Source organism: Rhinolophus sinicus, chromosome 4 (assembly GCF_057876585.1).
Source record: "Rhinolophus sinicus isolate RSI-liver-muscle chromosome 4, RSI-T2T, whole genome shotgun sequence".
Classification (NCBI taxonomy): domain Eukaryota; kingdom Metazoa; phylum Chordata; class Mammalia; order Chiroptera; family Rhinolophidae; genus Rhinolophus; species Rhinolophus sinicus.
In genome coordinates, this window is record NC_142504.1 from 116,826,259 (window position 1) to 116,853,852 (window position 27,594).

At 47.9% G+C, this 27,594-nt stretch overlaps 1 protein-coding gene across 5 annotated transcripts in view; it reads left to right on the forward strand.

Annotated features, from left to right (window-relative positions):
• ZNF236 (zinc finger protein 236) overlaps nt 1-27,594 on the forward strand; it is an 89,328-nt gene that overhangs the window by 50,420 nt on the left and 11,314 nt on the right. For all 5 annotated transcript variants that reach the window (XM_074339816.2, XM_074339815.2, XM_088798059.1 and 2 more), the window contains 14 exons: nt 721-974; nt 1,800-1,901; nt 2,396-2,547; nt 3,537-3,640; nt 7,793-7,944; nt 9,587-9,802; nt 12,633-12,915; nt 15,024-15,127; nt 16,813-17,178; nt 17,535-17,680; nt 17,772-18,012; nt 18,356-18,532; nt 19,819-19,974; nt 25,753-25,940. In XM_074339816.2, the coding sequence (XP_074195917.1) occupies nt 721-974; nt 1,800-1,901; nt 2,396-2,547; nt 3,537-3,640; nt 7,793-7,944; nt 9,587-9,802; nt 12,633-12,915; nt 15,024-15,127; nt 16,813-17,178; nt 17,535-17,680; nt 17,772-18,012; nt 18,356-18,532; nt 19,819-19,974; nt 25,753-25,940 (2,641 nt within the window). The remainder of the gene's footprint in view (nt 1-720; nt 975-1,799; nt 1,902-2,395; nt 2,548-3,536; nt 3,641-7,792; nt 7,945-9,586; nt 9,803-12,632; nt 12,916-15,023; nt 15,128-16,812; nt 17,179-17,534; nt 17,681-17,771; nt 18,013-18,355; nt 18,533-19,818; nt 19,975-25,752; nt 25,941-27,594) is intronic.

Here is a 27,594-nt window from a genome sequence, read left to right on the forward strand (position 1 = left end):
CCGTGCAGCGTGGTAATCAGATCATTGAGCTATTTTGTTAAATTCTTTGATTTATTACTGAATTCGTTGTTCATTTTTCTCTTTAAAAGATAAATTGTTGACCTTGATGAAAATGTATGGGACAGACTCTCTATAGTAAAAGCAACATTAACATGAATGACGATCTTGCAGAAAATCAGAGTGGCCGTGTGCCTGCTGGTCTGTGTCCTGTTACACAGCGGACTGTCGGTCACATACGACGTGTGCACCCCAGGCTGAGAGACAGCAGGTTATGGGACTTTGTCCCCTGCCAGGGCCCCACATCCGTTTGTGATTACATTAAAGTTTGTCTCTACGGGCACTGTCTCGTTTCATACAGTTCTTTTTCTTAAATTAACTCACCGCAGAACTGGAGTAGGGACAGTTTTACTTTGAAGCAGGCGGCATCTTTCGTATTTTTTTAACTTAGAAATTCTGGTGTGTGTTGTTCTTCGTCCTCCATTTGCTGCCTTTGTGTCGCTGTAATCAGAGCACGAAGGCAGCGCAATGTCTTCAGAATTGGTAACAGATCTAATGTGACTTCAAAATGGGGACATTTAAAATAAAAATGTTGCTTAACAATGTGTTATTACTGTATAGTAAGAGTGTTACGAGGAATGAGTTACAACTTGACAGCAGCGTTCCGTGCTGCTGCTGGTCCTCAGCACCTAACCCGAGGAATTGCCCTTGGTTGCTTTGAAGATACGAGCTTGCGCAGCAGCTGCAGCAGCATCCGCAGGCCGCCGCGATGGACGACAGCACCGGGGGCCAGCAGGGCGTGTCCGTGTCCACGCAGGTGCCGGTGGACATGGGCAGCCCGGAGCTGCAGCAGACGGCTGACGCCGTGACGGCAAACCCCGCAGCCATGCTGGACCTGGAGCCGCAGCACGTCGTGGGGACAGAAGACACGGGGCTCGGCCAGCCGTTGACAGACCCACCTCTGGAAGCAGATGAAGGTACATGTTTCCGGAGTTTTAACTTCTAGAACGCTCCATACAGTGCTGCAGCCCTTCCTACTCACGCCAGTCCCTGCTGCTGTCCTGGTTTCTGACTCTGAGTCGCACTGTGTGCTCTGCATGTACTGAGAGAGCATGTGGTGTGCATATGGGGTTAGAGAAATACGACCTTTTCCTTGGCCTGCTTTTATCCCTTCCTGTGTTGCGAACGCCCTTCATTATCCTTGCGTGTGCGTCCGTGAGGCCGTGGCGTTCTAGCCCAGCCACTCAGACTGTCGCCTACAGGCCTGCAGCGCGTGTAGGGCCTCGTCCAGCACACTGCTTCCTTCTTCCGTATGGAGACTTGCTACAAAGAAAGGCAGCACCGCTGTGGGCAGTGAGCTGAGTGACGCAGCCGACCTGCGTCGGCTTGGCCGCGAGTCTCGTCCGTGCCTGCTAGCAGCTCGCCGCCTGTGTGCTGGGCTGTTCTGTAGCTGCCCCTGGCGCGTTTGGTCAGGAGCGGGATTCTGTGGTTTTTGCCCTCTCTGATACGTGGAACAGTGCTCATCTGAAAGGTTTTAAATAGTTGCTGAACATAACTGCATTTAGCATGTTGCTTTATAAAAGAACATTGAAGTTTTCGGATAAACTGAAGTGATATTCTGCAAGTACAAAGGTAATGCCTTCACCGTATGTCATATATGTAAAAAGTGCCTTCCCACCGTCCCTTCAAAAGAAGGAAGACAATTGTTGAAAATTCTCTGAAGTACCCTTTGGACAGATTGGTAGATTGGAAATAACCTGCACATTTATGAGTCTCCCCACTTTCTGCGTTCTTGTCTTCAGATAGGTTTGTGGCTGCACAGCACGCACTCCCGGGGCACATGGAGCAGTTTGACGATCAGGCCCCCCCACAGCAGTCCTTCGAACCGGCTGGCTTGTCTCAGGGTCAGTGGGGGGTCCCAGGTGGGGTTGTTGTGAGCTCTGCCTGAGATATTTCTTTTAGGCCCTTCTGAAATTTATGGTTTCAAACCAAATAACTCTTTGCATGAGAGAGAGAGTGTGTGAGAGAGACAGGGGAGGGGAGAGGGGAAGAGGAAGAGAGAGCTTTATTTTGTGGTGTCATTTTCTGGAAAGCCGCCTTAAAAACCACTCTGTGTGTACTTTCTAGCCAAGAAAAGGGATTGAGTAGAAATTGGGATGTCGGGGTAGCTGGGTGTTTGTGGCTAGTCCGTAAGCCTGCAATACAAGGGTGTGTGCTGAGCACAGCCGTCTGCCTGCCTGTTGGCAGAGCATTTTAGAGCCTGCTCATGAGAACCAATCCTAATGCTAACTCAGAAAGTAGACATGCCCCTTTACACGTCTTTTTATATAAAACCAGCTTGTTTTTTGGCCCATTTATGTGTCTTGAATATTTTTTGTGGCCCTCACATTTCTCTCAGGTTTTACGGTGGCAGATGCGTACAGTCAGCAGACCCCGTTCCCACCTGTCCAGCAGCTGCAAGACTCCAGCACACTGGAGTCTCAGGCGCTGTCCACGAGCTTCCAGCAGCAGGACCTGCTGCATGTGCCGGGCTCCGAGCCCATTGCTGTCGTGAGTACCTCCACAGGGACGCTTGTCCTCACTCGGCAAGCGGCTCTGTCACTCTTCACTGTCGGCACTGAGACTTGGCCCGCTTACGAGGCCTTGGTAACTTCTTATAACTTGAAGATTATTGCATCCCCTGTGAAAACTTCAATGTGTAGCATATAGGGCTTTCTTTATCCCTAAAAGCATTTAATTCTACTTAAGGATTTTATTACCATGACGTGGCTTTACCTTTTGGTTAAGCGTCAGGACGGTCAGTAGAGTATTATGTAATAACATGTGAAAGATACTGTGTTGCTTTAGTCATAAAACCAAGCATTTTTATTGTGTGGGATCTTAAAAGAAATGTGTTAGAATGAAAATACAATGAATGCTTACATCTTAAAAATAAATGTTTAAATGCATAATTTTAAAATTTGATCTGTCAACTTGAAGACGTATTTTGGTTTTAATTTTTCCATTTTTGGAAAATTTTCAATAGTTACGACAATGATTGGCCAATCAATTGTTCTGTTGCTTTAAATGCCACTGTTGGTAGCTTTGCCCAGTGGTAGGCCTGGGGCTGGTGGGACTGTTCCCCGTAGGCATGCTACTGCCTGGGACGGAGAACGCACTCTCCTCTCCCTGGTGGTTTTGTCAGGCACAAGCAGACTTAATTTTTTCAGAATGTAGGACATTTACTCTCAGTAAGAGACAAGCACATGAAAGACTAATCTCTTATTAGGATAAATAACAAAAATATGGAAAGGTCGGTTTCATGCTTGATTAAACTTTGTAGTAAAGTAAGTTAATAGGAAATAAAATAAACATCTATTTAATAAAATCACTGCAAATGATTTTTCTTATTCATCTGGCCCAGTTGATTACAGTGAACTACTTGGGGAGTCTTCCTTTTGAATCTCTATTTGTAAATGTTATTGTCTTTGGTTGTTAGTTGTTCTGTATTCATTCATAGATAGTCAAGTAGTCTGCTTTATACTTCTGTTAAATTTCAGACAACTCCTCTGATTCAAGAGTCGTCCCAAGAGGAACTGGCTCTGCCGGCGCCACGTTCCCAGTTCCTGGAGGACAGCGAGGACCAGAGCCGGCGCTCTTACAGGTACGGAGAGCCCTGCACAGCCAGCTTGACGAGCAGCGGCTCACAGGACAGAGCCGTGCCTTTCCCGTGACAGGGCTTTGCGGGGTGATGCTCCCAAAACTCTGAAGTGGGTTTCACTGTCATCCCCACTATATAAATGAAAGATCTGATACAGAAGAGACTAACTTGCTAAAATTTCTACAGCTGATGAGTGACAGGGCCAAGATTTGGGTGCAGCAGCTTCTCTTTGGCCTGCACCTTTAAGCTGCTCTGCTGTAGCTTCCTGCTACCAGTGTCAGGCATCGTTGTGTTTTCAGAAATCATTTCAGTTTACATTGTGCCTTTTGTCCAAGTTTATTCTATTCTTTATATGTAACAACCTGTGTGCCAGGGTACAACGTGATTGTAGAGTTTCTTAAATTCATTCGTCTGCTCATTCTCCACCCATCCATCCACCTACCCATCCACCCATCCATCCATCCATCCATCACTCATCTGCCCGTCCATCCACCCACCCATCCACTCATCCACCTACCCACCCACTCACCCATCCATCCATCCATCCACCCACCACCCACCCGTCCACCCACCCATCCTTCCAGCACTGTATGTGTGTGTGCTGAGTGCCCTCCAGGGACCACGTACTGCTCTGGACGCCAGGAATACCCTGGTGAGAAGAACAGACAGGGCTTGCCCCAGCTCATTCTGGGACATGGGCATTTACAGTGAATACAGTACATGTGTTTCTATACAGTTACATATGAGTATGTACATAATAACAAAATGAGTATTGTCTTTATAGAGACAGTCTAGGGTTTATAATATCTTAATAATTTTGTTACTTGTTTAAAATACTGTTTAAACTTTAGTGATTTTTCCAGAGCCATTTAACCAAAAAATAAAAATAAAAAAATGCCTCCTTACTGTATAGTTACTCTTAAAGAATACATGAGCTACCTTACCTCAACTGAGTGGTTTTAATTAAATTTTTTGAAAATGGATAAGTTTTGCTAATATGAAGCACATAGTTTTTCAGAGGCCAAGTAACTCCTTGGTTTTATTGTCATAGGATTTGTTTTGCAACAAGATCTCGACTGTCTTGAACCAGTGTTCTTATATGTTAGGGTCTCGGCCTTCAGAAGTGTGTTATCCTGAGGTCTGCATGAATTTGCAAATTCAAACCTGTACTAGAGAAGAGGTTCATAATTGGGGGTGGTCTGTGGACTCTGAGGGGATCACACAGAATTTCTGGGACTCTCCCAGTGTTTGAGTCACACTTTTGTTAGTTCAACGAGTATTTGTTTGCTTATGTTTAATTTGGGATTTTGTGTTGGTAGTTTAAGTGAGATTCACGTTTCCTGATGAATCCTTTGTGACATTTCCTGGGGCAGTTGGGCTTCTAGCCTCGTACCATTCATTCATTCATTCATTCAACACTTATTGAGAATGTGTTCTGTGCCAAGCACTAGGGCAAATCAGGAAAAAACCCTCAGTCTTCATGGCGTTGACAGTCTAGTGGGAAAAGATGGTAAGCAGAGTACTGAGCGACTGCACAGTGGGTCAGTGTTGCTGCAGACCATGTGTTAGTGGCTGGGAAGGCAGCTGCTGCCGTCAGCGGCCTGATCGTCAATTCTGGATTTGTTTAGAAGGTAGAACCTACAGGAGTTCTTACAGGTAACGATCTGACAGAAAGAGAAGAGTTCGGAGTGGCCACTGGATAAGCTAGAAAGATAGGATTGCCCTCCCTGGAAAAGGGAAGAGCCTCGGGGGAGCCGCTTTTTGTGTCAATATCAAGAGCTGGTGTTGTGCCGTTAGGGTTGCTGTTTGAGAATACGGGCAGTTAGTTATACCAGATTGGCATTCAGGGGAGGGGTTCAGGCTGGAAGGACACATCTGGAGGTTATCAGTCAATAGACTGATCTATAAAGCCCCGGGTGCATGTCTATAAAAAAGAGAAGGGGCTCATAGATCACACCTTGGGCACTCCACTCTGTGGTAAGCGAGGTGGGTGGACCAGCTGCGAGAGAGACGGCCATGTGCACATGCGCTTTGGTGAGGAGGGGACACGTAGCTTTCACTGGCTTCTCACGGAGGTCAGCGCTCCTGCCCCAAAACGTTCAAAACATGGCACTTGTAATTTTATGGCGTTAGTACTTTTCATATTACTTTTTGTCCCGTAAGTATGACAAAAGTGGGGACTAGCCAGGTTCTCTGGAGATGTGACTCCTGGGCAAACTGAGACTCGACACATTACCTGATCTCTTTCAAGGAACACACCTCCTGGCATGGAGGTTCTCTGTAGTGGCCTTGCCCTAAGTGTTAGCTCCTGTAATTTGGGTTGCTGAACACGTTGGAAGAATAACTGGTCAATACAGCAGGCAGGTGTAACGCCTGGGGAGAGAAGAAATGGCATTTCACAGGCAGAGGGGTCCCATCTCAGTGCGGCCAGAGCGTGGTCCCCATGGTGAGAGAGTTTGGCAGGGGCCCAGCAGTGAGTCTGGAAGGTCTAATCTCAAACTGCTCCCCGATGGTGGCTGTTTGCCTACAGTGCTGCCAGTGCCATTTTAATGGATAGATGTGACGATTCGGAACAGTTTGCTTTCCTAATTAGAGAACCTTTTTCAGCAAATGTCAGATGGTTTGGTGGAACTTAGTTCCACCAAATAGATGATTTTCTTCTGTTGCCATGTGGACAGAATCAGTCCCATTTCATTTGCAGAATTATGTGTGTAAAACGAGCTGGTGACGCTGCTTGCTTGCTTTTCTGTATTTACTAGATGACCTACTAAATCACACCTGCATGTCAGAGGGCCGTTCCAACCTGTGTTTATCTTTAGTCGCCTTGACTTTAGTGTGGACCCCAGAGGAGTCAGCCCATCTGCTCGTAGCTGGTCTCAGGGAGTTTATGCTTCAGAGCTTCACTGACTTCCGACCACAGATTGAAACTTGGAAATGGAAAAAATGGAACTATAATGGAATAAGCTTTCTACGTCTTTTTTTTTTTTTTTTTTTACTTTTTAATATGTGAATAGGACTTTTGAAATTTGTAACTATTTTCTTCCCTAAAGTAATTTTAATGTATTCGGAAACATTAATATTTGCATATTTATAGATTCTGAAGCATGCATATTTATAGATGCAAAATAGCTCCAGTAAAATCTGTTTTGTAAACTATGTTATAAACCAGAAGAGCATATGAATTGGCATTTCTAGGTGTCTAGACTCAGGAGTGATTCTGACCCTGAAGCAAAGGAGGCGTTCGCAGTGTCTTACTGACTTAGAAGACAGCAGCACTTAGTACATTTTCTTCTTGTTATGTTTAAAGAAAGAGTTCCTGCTGAATCAAATGTTATGCCTGCTGGGGAATTACTATAGGACTTACTCGTTTTGAAATAATAAACTATGTTTAACACTACTCTGAGCAGAATTTGCTCTAACCAATTATTATTGCTAATACGAGGTATGATCAAAAAATACGGTGAATGTTTAAATTAAAAAACATTATTACAGTAAAAGACACATTGCCATTAATCCCCCTCAAAATACTCCCCCTTGCTTCGAACACGCTTATCCCATCATTCTAGCCACTTTCTGAAGCAGCTGTGGAAGTCCTCTTTTGTGAGTATCTTTAGTTGCGCTGTCGTGGCTGCCTTCATGTCCTGACTCATTTTGACTTTGGGGAAGAGCCAGATGTTGCACAGTGCCAGATCTGGTAAATAAGGTGGGTAAGGACACACCATAATGTTTTTATAATATTTGATACAAATTACCATATGCCAGAAGTGATGTGTGACACAGAGCATTGTCATGATGGAGGATGATTTACAGCACATTGTAAAACACACCTCTCAATGGTAGCTCACACCCAACTGACTGCACCAAACAAGTTGAAACTTGTCACACACTGTTACTCAGGTTCGACACACCGATTCCTGTATTGAAGATCCCTGCTGTTCCGTTGGATGACACGCGGTAACAGCATTCACCGTATTTTTTTTATTGCACCTTATATTTAATACTTTTTTAAATGTTGGAGAGCACATGCAGTTTCTAGAATAGTGATTGTTTCATGATTGTGGGTAGAGATTGTTTGCTTCTCTTCCATTCTGAGATGTCACATCTATAGTTGCACTGTGAATTCACGTGGTCTGTGCCCTCCCCATGTGTTTCCAGGTGTGACTATTGCAACAAGGGCTTTAAGAAGTCTAGCCACCTGAAGCAGCACGTGCGGTCACACACAGGGGAGAAGCCGTACAAGTGCAAGCTCTGCGGGCGAGGCTTCGTCTCCTCCGGGGTCCTCAAGTCCCACGAGAAGACACACACAGGTCATTGTCCGCCTTGCACTGCAGACTGTAGTTCTCAGTATGGCCAGGGAGGCATGCAGCCATCGCCACTGCCCAGTTCTAGGACACTCATCACACCCAAAGGACGCTGTGCCTGTCAGCGGTCACTCCCCATCTCCCCTCGGTGCCCCAGCCCCGGGCAACCACTGATGTCTCTATCTCTATGGACGTGCCTGTTCCGGATTTCACAGAAATGAAATCACAACCCGTGGCCTTTGTCACTGGCTTCTTTCACTCGGCGCTGTCCAGGGTTCAGCCATGCGATCGCCTGGATCAGAACTTCATTCATTTTATAGCCCAACGGTTTTCCACTGTGGGGTGGCCCACGTTTTATTTATCCATCCATCCATCAGTTGGGCATTTGAGTTGCTTCCATTTTTTGGCTCTTAGAATAGCCCTGCTGTGAACATCTGCACACAAGTCTTTGTGTGGATGTGTGTCTTCATTTCTCTACCTAGGAGTGCAGTGGCGTGGTCCTGGGGGAGCCCTGTGTAAACCTTGAGTTGACCAGACTCTTTTCCACAGTGGCTGCACCGTGTCCCTGGTCCCCCAGCAGTGTAAGAGGGTTCCGTTTCATCTGCTCGTCTATGCTTATCCCTGTCGTTTTTGTTAGGACTGTCCTTGGGAGTGTGAAGTGGTATCTAATCATGGATTTAATTGGGTTCTCTAATGACAAATGCTGTTGAGCATTGTTTCATGAAGTTAGTGAGAAATTCTGTTCTAATCTTGTGCTGTTTGCAGTTAGATTGTTTATATTCTCATTATTTAGCTGTAAAAGTTATTAAATATATTTATGAGATATATAATTTGCAATTAAATAGTTTAAATATATCATTTTTATGTGTTTAATACATGTAATATACCTGCTTAATATTATATTAATAACACACTTGTTTAATGTCGCTACACGTTTTGTATGAAGCGTTGAGAACCAAGGTGTGCTGCTCAAGAACTCACACACACAACGAGGAGAGGCTTTGGGGACTAGTGCATGAGTGGGCGGTGGGGCAGTGGGTTGAATGGTGAGAGCAGGTTCCATGCTTCGAAGGCCCCGCCAAGCGGCAGCGTTACCTGTAGCAGAGAGAAGCCATGTTGGACTTTTCCAGGGAGCAGTGGCTTGATCAGCTTTTCCTTTAGAAAGTCAAGGTGACCATTCTGTGAAGAAAAGACAGAGGATGGAAGAAAACACTGTTTCTAGCTTGCTTCTCTGTCATCAGTCCAGTAGAAAGAGGGTCTTTGTGTCAGAAAATAAAGCTGCTCAGAGGCATCACAGGCTGTTCCTTGGGGCCTAATCTGTCATTTGCTACGGGAATGTGAAAAAAAGATGGGTTTGAAAAAAATATTTCTAGGGTCGAATCCACAAACGTTGCCTGGTTAAATGTAAAAGACTGCAGGGCAAAGAGCTTGCCACTCATGAGAGCTGCCGTGGGACTGTAGTACACGGATGTAGTAAGACACGTTGTCAGTCTCCGTGTCCTGACAGTGATCCGCTCCTAACACCAGGCGGCCGCAGCGAGGAAACAGCCCTTAATCTTGTGGCTTATTGAACGTATCTTTGTCTGCTTTTGACAACGTGATTCTAAGGTAACGAAGTCCGTGCTCTGCCTTGTTTCCATTGTCGCAGGAGTGAAGGCGTTCAGCTGCAGTGTTTGCAGTGCTTCATTTACGACCAATGGCAGCCTCACCAGGCACATGGCGACGCACTTGAGCCTGAAGCCTTACAAGTGTCCATTCTGTGAGCAGGGCTTCCGGACCACCGTCCACTGTAAAAAGCACATGAAGAGGCACCAGACGGTCCCCTCCGCGGGATCAGCGACTGGAGAGGCAGACGGGGGAGGAGGTACAGTCCGTTTGGGGCTGACGCTCACTTAGTGATGTTACTGTGCAAATCGCCTTTAAAATTAATTGATTTTGTTTTCTGATTGTGAAAACAATGCGTGCTATTTGTAGAGCAGAGTCACAGAGGCCGGAAGAGTGCTCCTCATGTCCCTGTCCCCGCACCCCAGAACGCCAGCCTCTGCTGTGACACAGCGCACCCCCTTGCACGCGCGCCCCTGGTGCAGACGGAGGGCTCAGCTTCTTCCTACAGAGGAGACCGGCCGTTTGCTCTCGGCACGGCCGCGGTCCATTTAATCCCTCTTCCCAGAGTGTGTTACAGACGTAGTTGACATTGTGAAATGCGGGTCTGCGTCAGTTCAAAGGGCTCCATGGGATTGTCTTATTTTATTACATCACTTCTGTTGCTGACGTGGAGCTTTCCTCCACGTGTGCACTGTAAGGAACAGCGGTGCCGGAGTGCTTTCGTGCTCCGAAGACCTGCGCTCACCACTTGCATTATCTCATTTCATTGGACGGAACACTAGGTAGTGTAATCTCACCTTGGACATGAGACAGCCAGACATCTGGTAAGCGGATGGGCCGAATTCCCACAGCAAGGGACGTGGAAAATCTGAGAGTGTTCTTTTGTGCGTATGCTTTTGTATGTAGCAGATGATTTCTTTTTAGGAAATTCCACAGTGACTCACAGTGCTGGGAACGTGCAGTGTTCATTTTCACACGTGACGCCAGTGCACAGCACTCAGTGTTTAACCGGTGTCAGTCCGCACACAGCGTGAGCCATGCTGGTTTGGGACACGTGTCACAGGGCCGGACAACTCTCTGGGCCGTGGCAGCGCCACACTCGCTGTCCATGGGGTGACCGTGAGCGTGGGGGGTGTGCTCACCATGGTCAGTCGCTGTCCCTCCCTGATGGCTTACTCCCAGTATGCATGTCTGTGCTGCTGGATCCAGGGCAGCGGACTGGTCTCTTATGTTTTGGGGGATACGCCTTTAAAATGTGCCTGACCTCCCTTAAGATGACAAAAACTGACTTCTCCATTAGGACAGCTGTTCCCCCTGTTTCTTCAGTAGATAATTCGGAGTATTGATGCATCTGATCTGTTGTACGTAGTCAATAGCTCCAAGTTTTCAATTGATAGTACCTAATAAAGCCTTTATATCGATTTCTTAAAAATTAGGTTTTTTGTAAATTTTATTAAATTAATCTGGGTGGCATCGGTTATAAAAATTACATAGGTTTAAAGCATACAATTCTATATGATGAGGATTTGACACATCATCTGTGTATTGCATTGGGTTCACCACCCAGAGTAAAATCTCCTTCCGTTTATTAGTTTCCATTTTGTTGTTGTTATGTAATTTAATGTAGTATAAAAAGAAAATAAATATCTCTTTTTCTTACAATGAATTAAAAAATATAGGCCGTCCACATATTATTTCTAGAGCCCTATAGCTTGCAGAGTGTTAACTGATCGGTAGATGAAAATGACCTCTGAGTGTCATACGGCTGTTCCTTCTGATCAGTTAATAAGGCAGGTGATGCCCTCAGGTCAGTGCTGCCAGACGGGGCCTGGGCGTCCGGAGGCTTCGCCACGTGCTACGTGCCCGTGACACACGACTTCATGTCCTGGAGTTCTGCTTTGGGTCATTGAGAACAAAAGCCTCATGGGAATCTCCTGTCCATAGAAAAGCAGTCACCGATTTCTAGAAACTGATCCTTTCACCTAAACCTAGAGTCATGTGCTGGAGACTGGAGTCCTTCCCATTTCCTGCGACAGGAAGCCCACCTGGCCTGACACCGCCATCTTGTTTGTAGCTTCTGTTTACTGTGCTCCATTTTACGGTCCTTTTTTCCTTCATGACTTTGGCTGTTTTGATTGTATTCTTGGTTACTTTCAGGTGTTTAATGCAATTATCTCCATACTTACCGATGTTATCAGGCCACCATCTATAACCTGTGGCCCCCAGATCTTGCCAGTTTATTGCCATATGTGGAATTTCAAGTTCATCCTATTTTCTTTTTCTGGGAGTCTCTCCTCCACGACTCCTGCTCACACATCCTTCCCTCAGCCCCTCTCTTTCCTTCATTTCCCTCTTTCCTGTCGCTGTCACCTTTTTCTCATGTATTCTAGGAGAAATTGTCCGGTTCTTTTTTTAATTCACGAATTTGGTTGTAGCCATCGTACATTTTGCTCTTTAATATTTCTGTTGAGGTTTTTTAAAAATTATTTCAGCCATCTGTGCAATAAGACCTGCTCCCAGCCAAGCTTACCTTCCTCCTGTTACATCTTAATAGGACCTTATTCTTGTATTTAATCATGTAAATATATCCTCGTGTTTCAGTAACAGAATACATAAACATAGATATAAAGTTGTTTTCTTCTTTAAGTCTTTTTACTCGGGGTCTGTTTGCTAAGTTAGAGATTTGCTCTCCTCTTTTGTGCTGCTGATTTTCTTTATTTGATAATTCATTTCTTGTCTGTATCAATAAACAGATGTGTGTATTTATGAACATGTTGGCTTGTGTGGACACTGACAATTTCAGAGCTCACTGCAGGGTTCACAGCTGTGGGAAGAAGCCACTCTTTCGTCACAGTGTCGCTGTGTCAGTGCCCAGTCCCCGATGTCCCCTAAAGTGCATCCTTCCCTGGCCTGTGTTCTTGCCAGCAGCCCAGCTAGTTTCTCAGTAGAACAGTGGTGGGAAAATCCCTTTACCGTCTCAGAGGTAGCTCCATTGAGTTAAGGAATTTTCGCCTTGCACACTGGTTCATTGTAACTTCCTTGTTCTGTTAGAACGTAATTGTTGATGAGGATTTGACCCTTTTCTTTAGATATATGTATGGAGGAAGAGGAAGACAATTCTGAAAGAAATGCGTCCAGAAAGGCCCGTCCCGAAGTCATCACTTTCACTGAGGAGGAGACGGCACAGTTGGCCAAGATCCCGCCGCAGGAAAGCGCCACCGTGTCGGAGCGCGTCCTGGTGCAGTCGGCCGCCGAGAAGGACCGCATCAGCGAGGTGAAGGACCGGCAGGCGGAGCTGGAGGCCGAGCCCAAGCACCCCAACTGCTGCTCCTACTGCCCCAAGAGCTTCAAGAAGCCCAGCGACCTGGTCAGGTGGGCACGGCCGCCTCACCCGCGGGCACCGGCACTCGTCTGGTGCCATCTTCTCACGTCCTTGCAGCAAGGGGGCCATTTCGGAGCCTAGAGCTAATTCAGTGGTGATTCTTTCTTGAGCTACAGCTTTAAGCTGGTACAAATGTCGAGGCTGCCTTTTTAGCTCATTCGGAGTGTAAGTTAGAAAGTGCTTTTCCTGTAGTTGCTTGTGCTTGTTTCTCGTGATATGGTGTTAGGGAAACATAGGCGCTTAGTTATTCCTTGAGGATGACATGGTGTCACGCTCTGTGGGCGGGCAGGGCAGCCGCGGGCACCCTCCCCACAGGACGCTGCCTGATGACTAGGGAGGGCACACACAGAACGAGGCCCAGCCACCAAACGGCAGTGATTGGCGTGATGTGGAGTCGCGCAGCAGGTGACGAAGTAGAAACCAGGCCACATGGCAAACGGTAGGAATGCTGTGCCTGGAGAAAAGGAGCCCGAAGCCTCACCCTCTCTCAGCATTTGAAGGGTGCTGTGTACAAGGGGCACTTGGGTGTTGCTTAGGAGACAGGACGCATAGTGAAGCGTCGAGGGCGACTTAGTGAAATGCAGACGTATTAAGACTGAGGCTTGTAATGACAGAGCAGGCTGTTTTGCTGTCCTCTTCTTCCATAGAACATTCCACATGAGGTGGAGGGAGTGCAGGGGCGGGGAGCGGCTGGGTGGGAAGTGCCATCTGGGAGCACAGGCGGTGACACTGGCCCTTGCCTTCTACCCCAGAGGGAGGGGAGGCGGGTCAGGGAGGGGGACCCTGAGCTGGGTGAGGGGGGCTCAGAGAGCAGATTGCTGGGCCCCAGCAGCACCTCTCAGCGGGTCAGGAGGACGTTAACCTGAGGAGGGGTCAGCGAGTTTTGATGAAAGCACTTGATGCTTTGTACGTAGGAGTCCGGCCTGGTAAGCTGTCACATGTGGCCAAGAGGAACTGGTAAGCGGCTGGTAGGAGAGTCAGGGTCAGTGGGTGAGGCAGAGATGGGGGTGCCGGGCAGGGGTGCCAGTGTGGAGGTGTTGGGCCCACACACCCCTTCAAATGCCTGTGGCTGGGGTGGAGGAGTAGCCCATAGAGACAGGATGGAGGAAGCAAGGTGACGCGAGGTCCTCAGAACGTGCCACCACGTCTGCCTCACAGGATGAAAAGGGCCCGAGAAGAGAGTGTCAGCAGTCGGCCTGCTGATTCATCTTCTCGTTCTGTCCTTCATTCAATGATTGTCCGAGGCTCAGCCTCCCCTGTGAAGTACCGGCCAAAGTCACGACGAAGCGAAACCAAACAGAACTCAGCCCAGAGGCTTTAAGTGGAGCTCGAGCTGCCCCCACAGGCGACCACTGTCAGCGCTTGTCACGTCAGCATACATCCTGGAGTTGTGTTTAATCACATAGCATTGGGTGTGAGACATCTTGCTATGTCAGTACCTGCAGAGCTGTTCCAGCCTTTTCAGTGGCCACACAGTTGGGCTGCGTGCTCACACCACAGCTTAGGTCACCAGACCCTATGTGGCCATTATTTCAGGTTCATTCCTAGGTTCTCGTGTGCACCTGCAAGTATTAGCTGTCACTGCTGAGACACTGCCAGCCAGCCACCGGGCAGAGTGGGCCGTCTGTGTCCTCGGGCTATGGAGGCCTGTCCCAGCCCACCAGCCAACAGTGTCATCAGACTGACAGGGGGAAGCCGTCTTGTCATTTCAGTTTGCTCTTCTGACTTCTAGTTGTCAGGGTGGGCGAATGACTCCCAAGGCTCTGGCTGTGCCTGTGCCCGTCGCTGGGCCGCGCCCGCACTGCCCGTTTCCCCCGATGGTTCTGGTCTTAGTGCTGATTTCTGTGAGCTCTTTGGTTTTTAAGGAACGTGGTCCTGTTTTCATTGGTCTTGCATATATTTTTGCTGTCTTTTGGATTTGTTTATGGTATTTTCTGTATAGAGTGAAGCTTAAAAGTTTTGTTTGAACTGTTATTCACTACGTAGTAATGCAGAGCTTATTTATATGGACATTTACAAATGTCAAACCATGAAGTGGTTTGTGTTTGTGTATAAACTTGAAAAGAAACATACTTACTTGCCAACGCTCTCTGGCCAGGCATGTCCGCATCCACACCGGAGAGAAGCCGTATAAATGTGACGAATGTGGGAAGAGTTTCACTGTCAAGTCCACCCTAGACTGCCACGTGAAGACTCACACAGGTAAGGGGCCCGCCTTCTCCCAGGGCACCTCGCGGCAGCGTTCCATATGTGCTCCTTCGTCGTTTGCATAGAAAGTGTAAAAATCAGGAACTCCGAAACAATAGCTATGAAAGGGTTTTGGTTCCGACGTGGGGAAAATGGTGTGTATAATACTAAGAAAAAGGGACTAGGTCTCAAAGGGGGGTTCTAGGGTGTGTTCTTCCTCAAACTTAAATAACCTTTGTTCAAAACGTCACCTCTGAGTCTCATTTAGGCCAAAGAGATTTGGTTTGTTGAGGTTGTGTAAAAACTGGGGATTTAGCAAATCTGATGACGGTTCTCAGGTTGTAATTCTGTTCATGTGTTGGGAACATCTGATAAAGGGAAAAATTCACATACAGTTTCCATGGCCATTTTATCTTCTCCATCTGATTCAGGGACAAAGGGTAATTGTCCTGATTAACACAGATGGAACCTTTGCTTCTCGCTTCTGCGGTGTCTCCACACGGCTCTGGCTGGAGTCCTGGACCCTGCCTCTGAGGCTGTGGTTCCTCGTGTGAAGACGGGCTGATGACAGTTCCTCCCTCCCCACTGGGGGTTAAGTCCTTTAGACACGCAGCCCAGTGGGCTCTCAGTAAACATTAGACTTGCCATGATTCGTACGATTACAACTATCCAACTAGTTTATAGTCTTAGTTTTTGGTTATAAGAATTAACCGAAAGCATACAAATGGAATTTCACACTTTTCTATAAAGCCCTATGACTCTTTTCTGATGGGTTAATATTTTGAACTGAGTAAACAGATATGCCTCCTCTGTGGACAGTTTTTCTGTTGTTCCGTTAGCTGCTGGGTGTCTGTCCCTCCTGGGACTTGCTGTGAGCTGCCAAGGATCAGGACTGGCCCACCAGTCCCTGCGACCCCACGTCCAGGGCACTGACTCCACAGGGCGGCAGCAATATTCCTGGGCCTGGCGCACGCATGCCGGGTCCCCATGGGGGCTCCCTGCACACTTAGGAACGGGGGGCAGAGTCTGTGGAAGACACATCCCCCGGCCACCGCCATCCTGGAGTCACCAGTGGTCTCGGGGCCCGAGCATTATGGGACAATGGGACTTTGTCGTCCAGTGTGTGTTCCAGCCTGCCCGTCCCTGTTCACAGTGAGTGTCGGTTTCTGGGAGCAGGGGGCACACAGGCCAGGACATGTTCTGCTCCTGAGATGCCCCAGGGCAGCTCAGTGCTCGTTCCAGGGCTCTGGGTACGCCTGTGTGGCCTCGTGAGAGAGAACCCGGGTCCTAGGAGCTGGCCTATAATGGTGGAACCATGGGTGTGCAGCCCAGAGCTCGTGCTCCAAGGGAGCTCCTGCCTGTGCTGGCGTCTCAGGTGCCCCCTGTATACAAGGGGAAGTGAAGGGATGAGGCTGAGTCAGAGAAGGGCAGTGCTGAGATCTGAGGCATTGTCACACTGCCCGGCGCTCTGCTCCACTCAGACTGCAGTGTGACGCACTGGTGTAGAGATTGTGGACACTAAGTGTGGCTGAGAGACCGACCTCCCAGTGAAACGTGCTGAGCTCGCGTTTTCGTTGCGCAGCAGCCCCCTGGCCCGTCCGCAGCCGCCCGCAGGACGGAGGGCCTCTCGGGGCACTTGGGCCACGGGCTCAGCGTCGACAGTGGTGGGCACGTAACGGTGAGTCTTGGCCTTTTCACAGGGCAGAAGCTCTTCAGCTGTCACGTCTGCAGCAACACCTTTTCTACAAAGGGAAGCCTGAAAGTGCACATGCGCTTGCATACGGGAGCGAAGCCTTTCAAGTGTCCGCATTGTGAGTTACGGTTCCGCACATCTGGGCGAAGGAAGACGCACATGCAGTTTCATTACAAACCGGACCCGAAGAAAGCCAGAAAGCCTGTGCCCCGCAGCCCGTCGGAAGCGCTCCCGCCCGCCAGCCTGCTCAGCCCATCGCCCACTGACCCCAGCGTGTTCGTCATGAACAACTCGGTTCTCACGGGCCAGTTTGACCCGAGTTTGCTCCAGCAGGGACTGGTGAGCCAGGCCGTGCTCCCTGCCTCCATGTCAGGTGAGCGCCCGTGTGGTGAGCGGGCAGGGGACGCGCCCCGAGAGAGCCCACACTGCTTTGCCGCTGCTTCTGTGACCCCTCGCGGGATGCAAGCCCAGAGCACTGTTATTTGTTGTTCAAAGTGTTGGCTAAGCAGTGGAATCTCTGTGAGCCTCGCTCTGATGTGTTCAAAACAAATGGGCTTGTTTTGGGATGATTAAATCAGGTAAGGTGTGTGTGTGTTGTAAAGTAAATGCTAGATCATGTTGATTTGATGTATGGGGCTTGGGTATTTTAAAAATCCCTGTTTACAAGTGAGTGTTTTCTGCTTACGAAGCGCTTCTGCTCTCGTTCATTGCTGTTCTTTTCCCGTGCAGCTGGCGGTGACTGGACAGTGTCTCTGACCGAAGGGAGCCTTGCCGCCCTAGAAGGCATCCAGCTACAGCTGGCTGCTAACTTGGTCGGGCCGAATGTTCAGATCTCTGGGATCGACGCCTCGAGCATCAATAACATCACCTTACAGGTGTGACACCTGCCCTGTTTCTGTGCTTTCATGTGGCCTGACTCACAGTGAGTATGACATGTTCCTTACAAGTATCCACATTGCTTTTCAGATTGATCCGACTATTCTGCAGCAAACGTTACAGCAGACCAACTTGGTGACTCAGCAGCTGACAGGGGAGCCGGGCTTGGCCCCACAGAGCAGCTCTCTGCAGACATCGGACAGCACGGGCCCAGCCAGTGTCGTCATCCAGCCCATCTCTGGCCTGTCCTTGCAGCCCACAGCAGCGTCGGCCAATCTGACCATCGGCCCGCTGTCTGAGCAGGATTCCGTGCTGACCAGCAGCAGCGGGGGTAAGAGCCAGTCCCTCGGCCAGCGGGGACAGCCTCGTGCTCCAGGTCCCACGCAGACTTGGTCTTGGGAGCTGTGATGCCAGTTCTCTCTAGAAAGCTCAGCAAATAACAGTGCTAAGGCGGTGTTTCTTCAGTCTGTGCACGTAAATCACAACCCTCGTGGAATTGCTTTGGTCCTGTGGGCCTCCTCTCTCAACATAAGGCCTCCTTACCTTTTTCGATGAAGGCATTAGAGATGACTGATATTTTGTTTTGAATTTTCTTTCTGAAAATAACAGTTTTGCTGAAATATTTTTAATATAAAAAGGAGGAAATTATTGTTTTGTTTCCTAACGTTGACCAGGGACTCAAGACCTCTCTCAGGTGATGACATCGCAAGGCCTCGTGTCCACCTCCGGTGGCCCCCACGAGATCACCCTGACCATTAACAACTCGAGTCTCAGCCAGGTCTTGGCACAAGCTGCTGGGCCCACCGTCTCCTCCTCGGGGTCCCCACAGGAAATCACCCTGACTATCTCCGGTCAGTCATGTCCCATCATGCCCCCTGGTAGACGTTCTCTCACTGGCGGTCTGAGTGTCTTACTTGTGTCTTGTTCTGCTCACTGGCCTTTGATAGAGCCAGAGCTCAGGAAGTGTTTGTCGTTCAGGGGAGAAATTCAAGTGTAGTGAGAGTCATGTCACCATGCACATCTGATCCCAGGAATTAAAAGTGATGGTCCCTCACGTTGCTTCTAGTTTGAGCCAGTGATTTTTCTCACATATTTTTTGTTTGGCAAAGAGCAGAAAAACCGTAGCTTCACAATTCTTGCTTCGCTCCATGAAGCTGAAGGAGTAGAGCTGGTATCAACTGTCTTCTGACATTATAGACGGTCCCCTCGCCTGGTCTATGCACAACCCTCCTCAGGTTGTGGAGGAAAATGGTAACTGTGGCAGAACACTGGGAAGTAGAGAGCTGGGTAAGAACCATGCTGTGGCCGTGTGGGTCCCTTGAGCTTGGCGGATGAACCCACGTATCCGGCACCCAGCCGACAGGTTCCCTGATTCCATTGCCATATTCAACTCTCAGGTTTTCCTCTGTGTCATTAATTTCACAGTATGTTCTGCTCTGTCAGCTCAGCACATGTCACAGTGTGCTCTGCCCGCGTGTTCTTAGCTGTGAACACTTCATGCTAACCGCCGTTTTTAAATTTAGCAACAATTCTTACGGCTCTCACTCTGCAGCAGGTACGAGTCTCGTAACGTTTACAAACACTAACTCCTTTAATGGTAATTCATTTTAGCCTCATAACAACCCCATAAGAAAACGTTTTGCTGGGGGTCCACGTGAGCTCCCTGGGGGTTGGGTGTGACGCTGGGATGCACCCTTTCCCTTCAGACCCGGGAATGATGGGAGGCAGCAACCTGCTGACGTGACCACACGCGCGCCCCAGGCCAGTGCTACTTAGGTTCCAGTGAGATTTCTGCAGTTCTTATTGGAATAGAAAGGAAAGAAAAGCTATTTAGAAGAAAACCAGGAACTTTCTGTTTTAGGATGCCTGTTTCTTTTAATATATGTGAGAAATTGGAGGGCCTACTCAGATGTAGCTTTAAGAGTCACTAAAAATACTTTACGGCTTAAAAAGTGTGAACAAATACGTACTTTCATTTAGGAAAGTCTTTCCTGGTTTCATTTCCATTTTTCTATCAATATTATTAATAATGAAATAACTTTTATTTTTAATAAGATGGTGTTATATGGTTAGCACACCTGCCAGTGTGTAAATTAGTGTGTTACTTCTGGATGTCACAACGTTAATCTCCATTTAGGTCAAGATCTTCTTCAACACAATTCTAATGGAAGCAGTGAACTAAACGGAAGCATAAGGCTGTCAGCCCCTGCAATCAGTAATCAGCCTGCAGGTGCCACCTTAACAATCAGCAACGATCAACTTCTCTCGCAGAGTTCGACCTTGAACTCTTCAGGTATGCCACTGACGATGTAGCCCCGGGACACACTGTACGATGTCACAGGGCTGTGCACCTGGTCAGGGGAAGGCAGGAAGCCATCTGTTAGCTGACAAATGTCCCTGCTTATTCTGTCACACGTAATGGAAAGACATAGTGATCAGTGGCTTGTATACAATTCTAGGATACAGAATTCTCTCTGGAGCTATCAACCAATGATAATTCTACCTTTTAAGGCATAACTAAGTAATCGTATTCAGACATACAAGGTATCGTGCATTTACACAACGTAGCATCTTGATGGCTCCATGACACAGTTGCCCCTTCTCACCTAGGCTGGCAGTTTCTCTTGCTCATTACTGTGTCCTGCAATGAGAATTTTCTGGCACTAGCCGAGTAGGATAACAAAATTAAGAGGCATCTTTCAAAGGTTTTGAAGTACAGACGTTTATAAAAAGAAAAAAATGAGCTCCCGTAAAACAAGTCACGCTGCTAAGTGTCAGCAGTTTAGGATGCCGTACCTGTCTGCTTCTCGCTACCTTGTAGGAATTTCATTAATTTCTTAGCCCTCTTGTTTTCCAACTCTATGTATCATCTTTTGAGAACAAAAGTTAATCTATAGGTATATTTGTACCCACAGCTAGACTTTTTTCATGCTTAATTGAAATGCTTTCTTACCCTGTAATTCATTTATTCAATAAAAGATTATAGTGTGTGCTAGGTGGTAAGAATTGTACTAAATTTGAGACTATTACACTGAGCAAGGCAGACACGGTCCCCTTGAATTTGGGATCCCAGAAACTAATAGAGCACAGCTGTGAATTGAAGAATTAATAGAGTGACATAAAATGACAGCGGTCATGACATACAGGGGAGATAGATTGGTGCCCAGCAAGCAGGTCATAGGGGATATGACCCAGTCGCGGACTCCTCTGGCCACCTGGCTGAGCTGAGCGGCACTCTGGGTGTGGGGAGTGCTTCTTGCGAGCAAGTAGCACGGCGTGCAGGGCCTGGGTGCCCACGAGCTGAGGTCAGGGGCGTGGTGTGAGAGTCGGCTGGAAATCCAAGGATGGCATGAGTCACTCAGGACCTCAGAGGAGCTGTCTGTCCACCCCTCTCATTTGCTTAAGTGTAAATAGAGGCTCGAGTGGTTAGGAACTGAGTCACACGATGGCAGATCCAAAACCAGGACTTCAGGCCAGTGACGATAACCTCACTCACTCCTCCTTTATCTGTCGATGCGTTTAATTTTGGCCTCGGAAAAACTATCGTAGAACTTAACTCTTTTACTTACTAATTTCAAATGAGAGATGTTTTGTTTATTTTTCAATTAAGGGGAATCTTGTTTTATATCCTATTTGGTTCCAAGCTAGGACTTTCAGGATGTAATGTAGTCTTCTAGGTAAGACATCTAAAGAGTATCATGTACTATTAGTATTACAGTTACACAGCACGCTGCTGCTGCCAGCTTTCTGGAAGTCATGGCTTGTCTTTCTCGTTGAGGACGAGGCAGTGTGTGCTTGCTGACTGATTGTCTCCTGGTCATAGGCTGTGAACTTGACCTGCTTTCCCACACTCATGGGTGTTGGACATGCACATGCATTTCCTGTACGTGGGCCCGAGTGAGTGGTCATCAGGCCCTGGGGAGGTGCTGCCCTGGGAAGTTAGGGACACACGTGGGCTGTCCCCACCTGCCCCGCCAAGGAACGGCCTTGGCCACAGCAGTGCATCCTCTTCCCCAGAAGCTCTGCTGGACTTCTCTCGTGACTGGGCACATCGATGGACGGACAGTAGAGTTCTCGAGGCTTTCGTGTAAATGGAGTGGTTTTTGGTGCTACGTGGTGATCTGGGGTTTGCTGGTGCACCAGATTACCTAATTTCAAATAGGGGGTGCTTTGGTCAGAGTGGGGGAAGTGGGTGGAATGCGGACACGTGAACTCTGAGGGCAGTTCCGGCTCCACTCTTCCTTAAACTACTGCAGTGTGGTTCGGCAGGCGCCACCTGTTTGGCTGGAGGGCCCGCCTCCACGGTGCACTGCGGGGCCTCACACAGGTGAGGGGTCTCGGTGCGCTGGAGCTGACCACAGTCAGGTGTGTGCGCAGCTCCCATATTAAGCACTGATGTTTTTTTAAAAATGGCAAACATACGTCCTTTTTCTGATTTAATTTTTTCTTTTCCTTTAGACTTACTGTTTTAGAGACAGCTGAGGACATTTCTCTCTTTTTGATGCTGTTTGGCTTAATTTGGTCTCTTATTTTTAAAAAAAATTTTTTTCAAGGGATTTGGTGATGTTATAAAATAAATGATGAGCTCAAAATCAAATACCATTTGTTTGAAAAATGTAGTCTCGGCTGCTGTAAAGCCAGGACCCTTTATGAGCAGGCCCGTTGTTCCGCGCTCCCATTTAAATGCCTCTGGTACCTCTGATGAGTCCTGGAGAAGGAAGACACTGCACACATTCAGCCACTCGATCCTTGATATTAGGCAGCTGTTTTTGGATAAGTTTGCATATTCCATTAATACTGGTTATGATGAAGTAGCTGGTCCTGTCTACAGTGTTGGTCAGGAGACTGCGGTCTTAATGGGGAGTGTTTACCTTGGAGTCAGTCAGTTTGAGACCAAGGCTCGGGCCACACCAGTGAGAACTGAGAAATGACCTTGTCAGAGACGTGCCTCTTCTCAGATGAGCACCGAAACACCGACTCTTGGTGTTCCCACGTAACACTTTGTGGTCAGTCCTTTCTGTCTGAGCGTAACGAGCTTGGATTTCTTTGTAAATCCCTGAAAGGTAACGCGCTTCCTCTTCTAATGGCTTCCGCTGGGATGCACACAGTGCCTGTGGTGGTGGTTAATTCTCTGTGGGAGCAGATTGGGTTGAGGCTTATCAGCTCGGGGCAGCGCTGGCTGTGTGCATCCCAGCGGAAGCCATTAGAAGAGGAAGCGCGTTACCTTTCAGGGATTTACAAAGAAATCCAAGTGCAGCAATTGGTCAAAATTCCACACGCAAAACAAAGCACAGGCTTTTGTTGAGATGTGTGATATAGGTGTCGGAGGCCATCTGGATGCCACGTCCTGGTGTCATTCATGCCAAGGCCTGACACAAACACTTTCCCTAGAAAGTGGGTAAGCATGATGTATGTAACCCTTTCAGAGGCAGAAAAGTACTAACAGGCTTAAACCTGGCTTTTTAAGGAATTTATCTCAAAATGGCATCGTCTTTTTGTTCTGACCATAGTTCACTTGTAAGATAATTGTGATGAAAAATCTGAGTTCTGCTTTCAGTGAACAAACAGAGCAATTCTTTGTTTACTAGTCCTGTGTAAGGTGGTGCTAGCCTTCATTTCTCCTAGATGGACAATCAATTCTCATCTCCCAAGAGCACAGAAATGGTAACATTTCCCATTTGTGGGTACATTTTAAAATTAAGAGGACATTGTCCACACTTTCTCCTTGGGGATGAAGGGCCAGACTGACTAATGCATCTTTCCTGTTCCTGTCACCCCCACTTCCTCTATTGCCACTTTTTTGTTAATCTCAAGGGGAAAAAAACTGATCATTTGAATACTTAACAAAATTATTGTTACGTTTTATAGGAAGCGCTAAGGACTTAGACCAACAAAGGTTTAAGACTTTAAGACAGTGCTGGGTTTGGTGAACACACAGAATTTATTAATCCTTTAAAGATAACTTTTTTTGAGTTAGAATCATAAAATGAAGCGGTACTTAGATTGCTGTGATGCGTCCTAAAGGAATAGCTGTTTCAGAAAAAAACAAACGGGAACTGAAAGTAAGAAGTCTACAATCTTTTCTTAAGTATTGAATCTTAATTCTCCTGTTAAAAGAATGTTTAATTTGAATTTAAAATTGTGGCTTCTAGAGCTTTAAATACATTTTTATATAATTAAGAGCTATCTGTTGAACAAATGTAATTATAGCTCTTAATTGGTTCTTTAAATGCCTAAGGAAGTGCCCCTTTTTCCTACCTTAGAGCACATTGAGGACAGCTCTACCTGTCCTGGCGTCTTCCTCCTCGTCTGGGAGCCTCCGGGTTGGGAACAGGATTCAGGTTCACTCGGCGTCCTGCTGGGGTGGGAACTGGACCCGGAGGTCCTGGGGTCTTCTCACCGCTCGTGCCAGGTCCCCTTGAGTTGGATGGACACACAGGCTCCTTTGCCCTGGAGATTTCTTGCTGCACAGTCCTGGCACCTTGCACTTCACGAGTCCCCAGAGACTCGGGGACATTTCTCTGATGGGGGGAGGAGAAATGTGGTTCCTTGACTTCAGGAGCTCGGGGGAGGCTGGCAGTCCTGCATCTGAGCTGCAGTGAAGCCCATCAGCTCTGGCTCTGCTCCTTGTCAACTCTTCACATCGAGTGCGGCCCCACTGGGGTTTCGATGCCCAGCCATGCTCCCCTTGTAATTGCTCGGCCATTCATGGAGCTGGTCAGCGGTCGCTCCGCTCCATTCTTCCTTTAGCTCATCCTCCTCGCACGTTCAAGTCATCCTGCAGGCTCGATTGTCAGGGTGCGTGGAGGTGATGTGAGGAGGACACGCACTGGCTGGCGTGCTGGATGTGGCGTGCACAGAGCTTCAGCACTCCCCCTCCTGTGTGCCCAGGAGCCACCTGTGCCAGGCGGGGCAGGCGGGAGGGGCCTGGCCCGGTGGCTGCTTCCGCTTCCTTGTTGATGGTCACCTGGCTTTGGAAAGTTCCAGATGTGTGCAGCACTCTGGGACTCCAGCAGTGGGGTCTGTGGATGCCTTTTACCTAGAGGGCTCCAAGTACAGGTACATAACCTGGAGCCCTCCCGGTGAACCTGTGTGCCCACTGGCCCCGACTCTCACGGGCTGTGGATACGTGGGGCCCAAGTCGCAGCAAGGGACCCACAGCACTCTGCTTCTGTGTTGTCTTTGAAGCCGACGGCAAGAGCGTTTGAACTCCTGCTTTAGTTATCATCTTGGTACTGTGGTGCGGGCACCGTGGATGGTAAATCATGTTTGTCACGTGAATGGAACGGTGGGTAGTGATTGTGTATGTGTGTGTGTGTGTGTTGTGCTTACAAGTGAAAACTTAAAAATATATTTCTGTTGGTGCCACCCCAGGCCTTGGATGCTCAGCCGATCTCCTTTGTCGGTGGGGTGGCTGTTTCTGATTTGTAGATGAAAAGGCCTTTCTGTGCCTGATTCTGTCCCAGTACCTTCCTTCCTCTTACTGCTGGCTTATAGGGGAAAATAGTTAAAACGTTTTCTTGTCTTTTCCAAAGACAGTTAAGGTACCATGCAGGAGAAATTAGTATCCAAAGATTTGTGTGGGGCTTATTTTGATTGCCTGTGTTTCGGAATAAGTGGATGGAAAGGTGGTGACAGTGGGAACACACACAGAGGGCGACTCTTAGTCTGTGGAGCTGGCGGTTCCAGTGCAGTGGCTCCTGGCTGGTTCCTCTCTGCAGGCTGCTCTCTGGTCCTGGCGGGACCGTGTCCTGGAAATTCTGTGTTCCCTTCTGCATCGGTGGCAGTGACAGGGACTGGAGGATCACGTTTTTACTCTTCTTTCAGTGTTTCTTTCTCTAGGTTACATTTAAGCAGAGTATATTTAAGTATAAAGATATTGTGAAATGACAGCTTTGCCATAAAACTGGAATCAAAGATTCTATAATTTCTTTGATGCAGTTTCAGAAGCTTAGGGCTATAAATGCTGATCATGACAGATTAGTTCCTTTATGAAAGTCGTTCTTCCCCCGCCCATAGAATTGTCCTTACCCGCTTATCCACTGATCTGCTCCTTCTCCCTTTGTTGTAGAGCTGACCGCTGCGGCGGGGAGCCTTTCCTCCACGACACCAACGTCTCCATCTGCTGTCGCTGCTCAGAACCTGGTCATGTCACCAGCAGGAGTGGGAGGCGAGGCCAGCGTCACACTGACTCTGGCGGACACTCAGGGCTTGCTCTCGGGAGCACTGGACACGGTCACACTCAACATCGCTGCTCAGGTAGGTGCACACCTGTCCTGTCGCCGTGCAGCTGCAGCCCCCGTGCATGGCATGATCTTGAAACTTTGCTCATTGATTCTTCCCTTGATATCTCTTGTGAACGTTTTCTTTCAAAGCTCAAGTGGGTTTTTTTCCTGGTTTACAAAAAAGTCATATGTTAAGTGCAAAAAGGGGAAAACAAGACAATTGAGATAATATGGAAACGTATTTTTTAAAAATCTACCACCAGAGGGAAGTAAGGCTAACATGTTAGTGACAGACCCTTCTGGCCCCCATGGGCCTGGAGCCTGATGCGGATTTGGACATTCTCACAGGAATAAGCCCACGTGTGTGGGAGCTGTGCATCCCCTTTCTGCTCTGCGGAGCGCTTCCCAGGCCCAAGGTTCTGACTGGCTGTTGAGCAGTTTGTTCCAGAGATGAGTGTATTGAGGCCATCATGTTGTCTCAGGATGTACCTGGGCTCCCTCATGCCCTCAGTCCCTCCTGCTCCCAGACGGGCCGGGTCAGGGGTGTGCGTCTGAGGTAACGCCTCGGGCAGAGTTTACGTAGAAAATCATTGTGATAAACTGGTTAACTATAATTTACTCATAATTAAAGTGAACGTCCAATGAGTAGATTTCAAGTCTGTGACTTTGAGGTGGCCGCCTGAGCCCATCGAGCCGTTGAGCTGGAGCCCAGCTCCCCTCGGCCAGTACATGGGCGCTTGCGAAGTTCATGGCTATTTGGGGAATGAGAATTATTGTAATTTGCACCTCAGTGTAAAGCAAACAACAAAGGGATAGGTGGCTTCAAGTAATAATACAATCGAAAAATAAACGACTCCCACACGTTGTTTTGGTGGATTTGGAGTGTCACTTCATGAGTGTAACTAATTGTTGAGCATTTCTTTTATGAGACATTCGCATTTTGAATCAGGGCATTTGCATTAACAGTTGAAACACCAGTAATACGCTAGTAGATTACGTTGTATTCAAGGGTTTTTTAAATACTTTTTATTTTTCAATTATAGTTGGCATTCAATAGTATGTTAGTTTCAGGTGTGCAGCATGGTGGTTAGACATCAGTGGAACTCATGAAGTGACCCCCCAGTGACATCTCATGACTATCCTGTAGCTACTGGATGCAAAGTACAGCGCAGGGAATATAGTCAGTAATATGGTAATAACGATGTATAATGCCAGGTGGGGACCAGACTACAAAAGTCACAGGGTTTTTTTAATTAAACTTTTGATTTTGTGTTAAGTGTAGATTCACAAGCGATTGTAAGAAATAATACAGAGACCCCGTGTACGTTCACCCAGTTTTGTAGCCTCTTGCAAAGCTGTAGCACAGTGTCAAGCAGGTGTTGTCACCGACGTAAGACATCGCCGTGCCCCTCCCCACAGGGGTCCCTCAGGCTGCCCTTGGCTGGCCCTGTCTCCCTCTGTGCCTCAGGTGGTGCCTTTCCCACAGGAAGTTCTCTGATGGATGAGGTGTTGTTAGAGCCGTCTCAGTCCTGGTTTCCTTCCTCTCCCCGCCCCCAGTTCTTCACCTTTCCTGTTGGAAGGCAGCTTGTGTTCTTCTTCTGAAGACATCAAGGAACGCCTCACCTTTAGCCGCAGGGCCCCAAGAGCATGGGCCACAGGCTCAGTGGTCAGCCCAGGTGTGCCTGGTG